The sequence below is a fragment of the Quercus robur genome, chromosome 7, assembly GCF_932294415.1.
Source record: "Quercus robur chromosome 7, dhQueRobu3.1, whole genome shotgun sequence".
NCBI classification, from domain to species: domain Eukaryota; kingdom Viridiplantae; phylum Streptophyta; class Magnoliopsida; order Fagales; family Fagaceae; genus Quercus; species Quercus robur.
In genome coordinates this window covers 41,369,599-41,379,148 of record NC_065540.1, presented here as the reverse complement: position 1 = coordinate 41,379,148, position 9,550 = coordinate 41,369,599, and the positions used below count along the sequence as shown (strand labels likewise).

Here is a 9,550-nt window from a genome sequence, read left to right as displayed (position 1 = left end):
AGAAGCTGTCGTCCATCATCACGGCAGAAGACTACGAAGATCTGGGAAACCATTCGACGGAGGCCATGGGGGAGACGGGCCTCTTTGCCGTCGCTCAGGTTGGCTATGTCAAATAAGTTTTTACACTTTTCTTTTTTCTCTTTTTTTTTTATTTACATTATGTGACGGTCTCTTTTCTACTCGCAGTCCTTGGTCATGATGAAGGGTCTACTGGACCGGTGTCTCAACCGTGAGAGTGCCTTGGACCGGGTTCGCGCAAAGGCAGAGCAGACGGAGGAGGAGCTCGGACAACTCCATCAATGGAGGTCCAAGATGGAGAGGAAGCTGGAGCTTTCTGAGAAGGTGAGGAAGGAGCTGGAGGAGAAGACGGCCACTGCGCTGACGGCCATAGAGAATAAAGAGGCGGAGATCAAACAACTCAAAGTTGAGATCCGTCAGGCGAAAGAGGCAGCCGTCGAGGAGTATCGATGCTCGGAAACCTGTTTGGGCGAGCTGTCGGACTCCTTCCTTCAAGGCTTTGATGACTCTCTCCGTCAAGTCAAGAAGGCTTATCCAGAGCTGGATTTGACGATGGTCAAACTTGAAGATCAAGCCCAGACTTCTGCCCTCCCCGTCGCCTCAGAAAATACGGAGGACCTTTTTGGCGACGGTGCTGCTCAAGGAGACGGAGATTCCGCCCCGTCGAAGGATGTCCCGGTTACTGAAGAAAAGAAAGATTGATGCATATGTACTTTATTTTGTGAACAATCCGTCCTTCTTTTTTATTCATTTTTTAAGACAATCCGTCCTTTTTAATTGTATTAAACATTTGCCTTTGGGGGCTTTTTGCTTAATGTTCAGATATGCTTTTTACAATTGTTTGGTATTTTGTCTAAAGCTCCGTCTCCCTTCTTGAGGAAGGATTTTTTTGTGAGAATATTTCTGTGACAATCCGTCCGCATTGTAGACTTATTTATCTTGTGTTGATTGAGCATTTACATCGTTTAGAATTTTCCTTTTCCGTCTGTTTTGAGAGGTTTATTAGTAGAACCGTCCACTTTGTGGCGTTGTACATCAATTTCAAATATATCGCGTATTTGATGGACTTGTAAAAAATTTTAACGTAGTTAACTTCCGTCCACTTTGCGAGCACGCTCGTCTATTTTTTCAACACCTTAGTGATCTGTCCACTTTGTGCACTAATTTCATCACCTTAGTGATCCGTCCACCTTGTGGACTCAATTTCAATCACCTTAGTGATCCGTCCACTATGTGGGCTCAGATTTTGCGTCCGTCCATCCTGTGGACTTAAGGTATTCATCCGTGTAGGGTGATCCGTCCACCTTGTGGACTTAGGGTGATCGCCTCTGTGGGATGATCCGTCCATCTTGTGGACCTCATATTGTATCCGTCCATCTTGTGGACTTAAGGTTATCATCCCGGTAGAATGATCCGTCCACTTTGTGGACTTCATATTGCATCCGTCCATCTTGTGGACTTAAGGTTATCATCCCCGTAGGATGATCCGTCCACTTTGTGGACTTCATATTGTATCCGTCCCTCTTGTGGACTTAAGGTTATCATCCCTGTAGGATGATCCGTCCACTTTGTGGACTTCATATTGTATCCGTCCATCTTGTGGACTTAAGATTATCATCCCTGTAGGATGATCCGTCCACTTTGTGGACTTCATATTGTATCCATCCATCTTGTGGACTTAAGATTATCATCCTGGTGGGATGATCCGTCCACTTTGTGGACTTCATATTGTATCCGTCCATCTTGTGGACTTAAGGTTATCATCCCGGTAGGATGATCCGTCCACCTTATGGACTTAGGGTGATCGTCCCTGTAGGATAATCCGTCCATCTTGTGGACTTCTATTGTTTCCGTTATCTTTGTAGACAATTGCAATGACAGACATTCGAGTAGAAGATCAAAATTGCATCTGATTATAAAATGCGTAAAGGAAAAGTGCCTGCCCCCTTGGGCTTAAAAAAGGCACGACAATATTGTAGCAAAAATAGTTAAACAGTGCCAATAAAAGTTAATAATGCCAAAAAGTCTTAAAAGAGAAACTGGTTGTCGTGTCGCTATCACTGGTAGTATTTCCTCAAGTGCTCGGCATTCCACGGATGTGGTAGCTTTTCTCCGTCTATTGTCTCCAGGTGGTATGTCCCTTTCCTTTTCCACGACGTAATTCTGTAGGGTCCTTCCCAGTTGGGGCCGAGTTTTCCCTGTGTAGGGTCTCTAGTTGTACCCATGACCCTCCTGAGTACGAGGTCTCCAACTTGGAAGCTTCTTTGTCGGACCCGGGAGTTGAAATGTCTGGACATGCGATCCTGGTATCTAGCGATCCTCTGTTCTGCTGCCGACCTGACCTCATCTATAAGGTCCAGTTGTAGCCTCATGGATTCGTCATTCCTTCCCTCGTCGTGGTTGTGAACCCTGTAGCTTGTGAGCCCAACTTCCGCTGGGATGACTGCCTCGCTCCCGTAGGTCAGTCGAAACGGTGTCTCTCCTGTCGGAGTCCTCGCCGTTGTCCTATACGCCCACAGTATGCTTGGCAATTCTTCTGGCCAAATGCCCTTTGCCCCCTCGAGCCGAGTCTTGATAATCTTTAGCAGGGATCGGTTTGTGACCTCAACCTGACCGTTAGCCTGAGGATGGGCGGGTGATGAGTAGTGGTTTTTTATTCCTAGCTGTGTGCAGAAATCACGGAAGGGGCCATTATCGAACTGCCTCCCGTTATCTGAGACAAGGACTCTAGGAATACCAAACCTACATACTATGTTCCGCCATACAAAACTTCTAATGTTCTTTTCTGTAATGGTGGCCAAGGCTTCTGCTTCTACCCATTTCGTGAAGTAGTCAATACCCACTACCAAGAACTTTAACTGCCTTATCGCCGTTGGGAAAGGTCCCATGATGTCCAGTCCCCACTGAGCGAACGGCCATGGAGCCGTTATGGGGGTTAGCTCTACAGCTGGCTGTCCGATCAAATGGCTGAACCTCTGGCATTTGTCGCATCTTTTAACGTAGGACTCAGCATCCTTTTGCATGGTCGGCCAGTAATACCCAGCTCGTAGCAGTTTGTGCACCAACGACCGCGATCCAGAATGATTCCCGCATATTCCTTCGTGTACTTCCCTCATCACGTAGTCTGCCTCTTCAACCCCGAGACATCTTAGGTAAGGACGGGAGAAACCTCTCTTGTAAAGAATGTCTTTTATCAAGACGAACCTTGCCGCTCGGACTTTTAACTTTCTCGCTGCCTCCTTCTCTTCAGGCAATATCCCGTCCTTTAGGTATGAAGTTATCTGCGTAGTCCAGTTTCTTTCGGAGCGTATCTCCTGCATGTTGTCGGGGTCTATTAGCGGAAAGATTTGAACAAAGGAAAGCACATTACCCGGTGTTATCATATGTTCTGCTGAAGCGGCTTTGGCTAGCCGATCAGCGGGCTCATTGTCTCCCCTGGGGATCTGGACGAATATTGCTTTCAGCCCGTCGACTCTAGCCCTCACTTGATCAAGATATCTCTTCAACCTTTCCCCTTTGCATTCATAATCTCCGTTTACTTGATTGGTCATGACTTGAGAGTCGCAATGTACGACCACACTTTCAGCTCCGGCGGCTTTGACTAGGTCGAGTCCTGCTGCTACCGCTTCGTATTCTGCTTTGTTGTTGGTAATGGGGAAGTCGAGACGGACCATAGATTCAATCTCGTCTCCTTCAGGTGACAGCAATATTATGCCGGCTCCTCCAACTCGCTTATTGGATGATCCGTCGGTGTAGATGTTCCACTGGGGGGGTTCTTCTGCCCCCTTGTCCGCGTCATGCGTAAACTCTGCTATGAAGTCGGCTACAGCTTGTCCTTTAATGGCCACACGTGGACGGTATTTGATGTCAAACTCACTCAATTCTATTGCCCACAGCGTCAGTCGACCTGCGGCCTCAGGATTACTTAGTGCCCTTCGCAAGGGCTTGTCGGTCATTACGTTCACGGTATGGGCTTGAAAGTAGGGCTTGAGCTTGCGAGCCGCCGTGACCAACGCAAAAGCGAGTTTCTCCATAGGTTGGTATCTTTCCTCGGCACCGCGGAGCGCCCGGCTGGCGTAGTACACGGGCTTCTGTGCCCTGTCCTCCTCTCTGATTAAGGCCGCGCTGACGGCCACAGTGGAGACGGCCAAATAGAGGAAGAGCTCTTCACCTGGTTGCGAGGGGCTCAGTAGAGGTGGTGAAGATAGATAGGTTTTTAACTCCTCGAATGCTCGTTGACACTCGTCCGTCCACTCGAATGACTTTTTCAATGTTCGGAAGAAAGGTAAACATTTGTCCGTCGCTCTCGACACGAATCTATTCAATGCCGCTACCTTGCCGTTAAGGCTCTGTACTTCCTTCACGTTTCTCGGGGGGGCCATCTCCATTATGGCTCGGATTTTGTCCGGGTTAGCTTCAATCCCCCTTTGAGATACCATGAATCCTAGGAATTTTCCTGCCGTTACACCAAACGCGCACTTTCCTGGATTGAGCTTCATGTTGTAGGATCGGAGTGTGCCGAATGTTTCCTTGAGATCTTCCAAATGGTCTTCCTCCTTCCGGCTCTTCACCAGCATGTCGTCGACATAAACTTGGACGTTCCTCCCGATTTGCTGTGCGAACATCTTGTTCATTAGTCTCTGGTATGTTGCCCCTGCATTCTTCAGACCGAATGGCATTACTTTGTAACAGAAGAGACCTTGACTGGTTACAAACGAAGTCTTCTCCTGGTCGTCCTCGTGCATGCGGATCTGGTTATAACCCGAGAAAGCATCCATGAAGCTTAGCAATTGGTGTTGAGCCGTCGAGTCCACTAGGGTGTCGACCCTTGGAAGGGGATAGCTATCTTTGGGGCATGCTTTGTTAAGATCGGTGAAGTCCACGCACATCCGCCATTTGCCACTCGTTTTCTTCACCATTACCACATTCGCCAGCCAATCGGGGTAGTAGACTTCCCTGATGAAGCTTGCATCTTGGAGTTTGCGGACCTCTTCCGCTATTGCTTGGTCTCGTTCCGGGGCGAATACTCTCTTCTTTTGTCGGACGGGTGGAAACGAGGGCAACACGTTCAACTTATGTACCATGACCGAGGGATCGATTCCTGGCATATCGTCATGGCTCCAGGCGAACACATCCTTATTGCTTCTCAAGAAAGCCACGAGCTCTTGACGGATTGCGGGTTTTGCAAGCGTTCCGATCCTGGTGGTTCGGTCTGGATTGGAACCGTCGAGAGTTATCTCCTCTAGCTTCTCTGTAGGTTCTGTCGTCGTTCGGTGCTCTTCTATGTTCAAAGCCTGGATCTGGTCTTCCACCTCCATCATAGCTACGTAGCATTCTCGTGCGGCAATTTGACTTCCGCGTAGCTCTCCTACCCCATACTCTGTTGGGAACTTGATCATCAGGTGGTAAGTTGATGTTGCCGCCTTCCACGAGTTGAGCGTGGGTCGCCCAATAATAGCATTGTAGGCTGACGAGCAATCGACCACCAAGAATGTTACGTTCTTGGTGATTTGTTGTGGGTAATCTCCTACCGTCACCGATAACGTGACTGCGCCCAAAGGGAAGATTCTACTCCCTCCGAAACCAACGAGCGGGGCGTTTGTTGGTATCAGCAGCTCCCTATCAATCCTCATTTGTTGGAACGCTGGATAATACAAGATGTCGGCCGAACTACCGTTGTCGACCAACACTCGGTGGATGTTGTAATCGCCTGCCCGCAAGGTGACGACGAGGGCATCGTCGTGTGGATGGTGTAGGCGCCTTGCATCCTCTTCCGAGAACCCGATAATAGGGCCTTCCCTTCTTGCCATCTTTGGCACTGTGCCTGCTAATTGGACATTCTGTACCATCCGAAGATATGTTTTGCGAGCCTTTTTTGACGATCCGGCCGCACCTGTTCCTCCAATTATCATCCTTATGTCCCCCAATGGGGGCCTTGGTCGCTCGTTCTCTCGGCGGGGGTGTTGTTCTTGTGGGGGTTGATCCGTTCTCTCCTTACTGACGAACTTCTTCAATTTCCCTTGTCGGATAAGGGTTTCGATTTGTTGCTTCAAATCATAGCAGTCGGCCGTGTCGTGACCATGGTCACGGTGGAAGCGGCAGTATTTGTCTCTGGACCTTTTGTTGGGATCACTCTTCAGCTTTCCCGGAAACGTCAAGGATCCTTCGTCCTTAATCTGCATTAGGACTTGGTCTATCGAGGCGGTCAACGGAGTGAAACTTGTGAACCTTCCGCCCATTGGTTTTGGGCGTCTCTCCTCCCTTCGATCTCCCATCCGTCCTCTCTTTCGCCCCTGGTCCTGTCGGGGGTCCTCTTGTCTGTCCCTTTTCTTGGGTCTGTCTTCTCGGGCTAACAATGCGTCTTCAGCGTTCATGTACTTGGTGGCCCTGTAAAGCACCTCTGACATGGTCTTTGGGTCGTTTTTATATAGGGAGAACAAAAACTTACCCCCCTTCAGCCCGTTTGTGAATGCTGCCACCAATATCTTGTCGTCGGCTTCGTCGATCGTGAGCGCTTCTTTATTGAAGCGTGATATGTAGGCCCGTAACGTCTCCTCCTCTCTCTGCTTGATGTTCATCAGACAAGCCGTGGATTTCTTGTACCGATGTCCTCCAATGAAGTGTGTAGTGAACTGAGCGCTCAGCTCCCTGAAGGTGCCGATGGAGTTTGGTGTCAGCCGGCTGAACCAAATCCTTGCCGCGCCCTTCAGAGTTGTAGGGAATGCCCTACACATAATTGCGTCCGCCACTCCCTGGAGGTGCATCAGGGTCTTGAAGGTCTCTAGGTGATCGAGGGGGTCCTTGACTCCGTCATAACTGTCCATGCTCGGCATGCGGAACTTACTCGGCAGGGGGAAGGAGTTGACGGACGCCGTAAATGGCGAGTCAGTCCGGTTGACAAGGTCGTCAAGATCGCTGGACACTCGCCCCTTGAGAGCGTTCATCAGGACTTCCATCTGTTCCTTCATCGCCTGCATCTCTGCGATGATGGGTTGTGGAGCTGTGTCCGTCACTGAGGGGATGCTAGCGTCCCGTCGCACTTGTTTGCTCGGGGCGTTGCTCTCCTGTGGTCCGTCATTATTTCTCTTTTCCTCACTATTCCCTTCTTGATCTTCTCCTTGGCTATTCACGGCTGCACTCTTTTGATTCAGCTGTTCCGTCAGGTCGTGATTTTGTTTGGTGAGGCGCTCCACAGCTGCGGCGAGCGTCTTGACCTGTCTCTCAAGGGCAGTCGTAGGAGCTTCTTTTTGGACGTCATTTGTGGTTGCCATCGAGCGCGTGAGTACCATGTAACTCCTTTATCTAGGAAATGTTACCGTACCCGGTCGTTCTTCCCACAGACGGCGCCAACTGATGACGTCGAAAACCGTCACCAATGGGTCACACCGTACTCGCGACTCGAATCGAACCTGCACGACGAAACAAACAAAAGAATCCTTCAGAGAAGCACCGGTGTGGTGCCGGCCGAAGGCTCTCCGACGGTCAAGTTAGAATTCCTTTGTTTTACTTAGTGCGTTAGAGAGGGTTCATAAAAGCATACCTCGATTTCTGTGGGTATTACGCCTTTTATAGTGATAAGGGGTTGATTTTCCCTTTTTGGTTCCCACATCTTTTCAATGTGGGACTCTATTCCCAATTCTTCCAAACGTGGTGAGCAAGGATTCTCATTACCGGACCATGGGCCCTTGCTGCGTCAGTAGTGATGGGCCTTCAAAGCTGGGACCATACTTACGCAGGCCCAAGAGACCCAATCCGTCAGGCCCATTAAGGTAAGCCCATCATGCCCAATATTTTATCATCTTCAGTTCGTCGAAAACCGTCACCAATGGGTCACACCGTACTCGCGACTCGAATCGAACCTGCACGACGAAACAAACAAAAGAATCCTTCAGAGAAGCACCGGTGTGGTGCCGGCCGAAGGCTCTCCGACGGTCAAGTTAGAATTCCTTTGTTTTACTTAGTGCGTTAGAGAGGGTTCATAAAAGCATACCTCGATTTCTGTGGGTATTACGCCTTTTATAGTGATAAGGGGTTGACTTTCCCTTTTTGGTTCCCACATCTTTTCAATGTGGGACTCTATTCCCAATTCTTCCAAACGTGGTGAGCAAGGATTCTCATTACCGGACCATGGGCCCTTGCTGCGTCAGTAGTGATGGGCCTTCAAAGCTGGGACCATACTTACGCAGGCCCAAGAGACCCAATCCGTCAGGCCCATTAAGGTAAGCCCATCATGCCCAATATTTTATCATCTTCAGGCATGTTCCTCAGTGCTGATGATGACTATGACCATGGTCACGTAGTATATTTGTGGAACCCAAGCATTAGAAAGTATAAAAAGCTTCCACCTAGTCACTTCATTCATTCTTTTGGTCCCTCAGATTATTGTTTCACATTTGGACTTGCCTATCATTACCAAAACAATGACTACAAGATTCTAAAACTTATTTATGAATACTCTCCTGGAGAAAAAGTGCCGCCAGCTGAGGCCGAGGTTTACACATTGAGAACAGATTCATGGAGAAGGTTTGTAATATCTGTGGAGTCCTCAAGTGGGTCTAGACCCCTTGGATCTGTTGATTATCTAAATGAGTCCCACCTTTTATTTTTTAATGGAGCTCTACACTCTATAGCATGTTCTGAGGACTACAAATTTATTTTGTCCTTTGACGTCAATGATGAGAGATTCCGGGAGATATTGCTTCCTCAAAATTACTTAGATGGTTTTTCTCTACTTTTTGAAGCTCTTGCAGTGTTCAAGGGATCACTCACATTGTTTGTTTTTGGTGAAGCTCTAGCTGACAAGAGTAATCTATGCCACCTATGGGTAATGAAGGAGTATGGTGTGGTTGAGTCCTGGACTAAAAAAACTATACAAAGGAAAGAAGCTGCAGAATTCTTTGACTGCATCGTTGACGGCACAGTCAAAGGGGAACGTTATACGTTTTGGCCCTTTTGGAAGCTTTCATTTGACCCTGAGAGTTTAAACAAGGAAATTTTTAGAATTCCAAATGCTGGATGTATAATCAATGCAACTAATTTTGTGGAAAGCTTAGTTTTACTTGATGGGATAAACATCTCACAGGAATGATAATTGATGAGGATAAAATTATGATGGCAAGGGTGACGGTACAGACCTGACAAGGGCGACGATACATACCTGACAAGGGCGACGGCGCATATCTGACAAGGGTGAAGATGCAGGCTTAACAAGGGTGACGAGATGGTTTTGCCGTCAGCATTCCCTCGAGGCTGACGGTGACCTAAGGTAAAAGAACTCCACATAGGGCCGAACATCCTGAAGTTGACGGGATGAGCGTATACTGACGGGATAACATAAACTGGCGGCGTCAGTCTATGGAATGTCTATTCTGCACGTTTACGTGTAGCATTAACTTGCTCCCCACGTTTCATGAAACCTAAGGACTCCTATATGGAAAGAATCCCGTAAAATACGCCCAAGAAGACTCCGATAAGGAAAAGACTTCTACTCCAAGGAAAAGAGGGTCAGCCCTCTCTACTATAAAAACCCAAG

At 48.3% G+C, this 9,550-nt stretch overlaps 2 protein-coding genes across 2 annotated transcripts; both read left to right on the top strand.

Moving 5' to 3' along the window:
- LOC126693474 (uncharacterized) lies at positions 1 to 861 on the top strand. The gene is made up of 2 exons (XM_050389462.1): positions 1 to 98; positions 187 to 861. Exons 1-2 carry the CDS (start codon positions 66 to 68, stop codon positions 718 to 720), a joined length of 567 nt encoding a protein of 188 aa, XP_050245419.1. The 5' UTR covers positions 1 to 65; the 3' UTR covers positions 721 to 861.
- A 7,387-nt stretch (positions 862 to 8,248) lies between these two features.
- LOC126691420 (F-box protein At3g07870-like) lies at positions 8,249 to 9,106 on the top strand. The gene has a single exon (XM_050386468.1). It carries the CDS (start codon positions 8,249 to 8,251, stop codon positions 9,104 to 9,106), a length of 858 nt encoding a protein of 285 aa, XP_050242425.1.
- Positions 9,107 to 9,550: the final 444 nt, after the last annotated feature.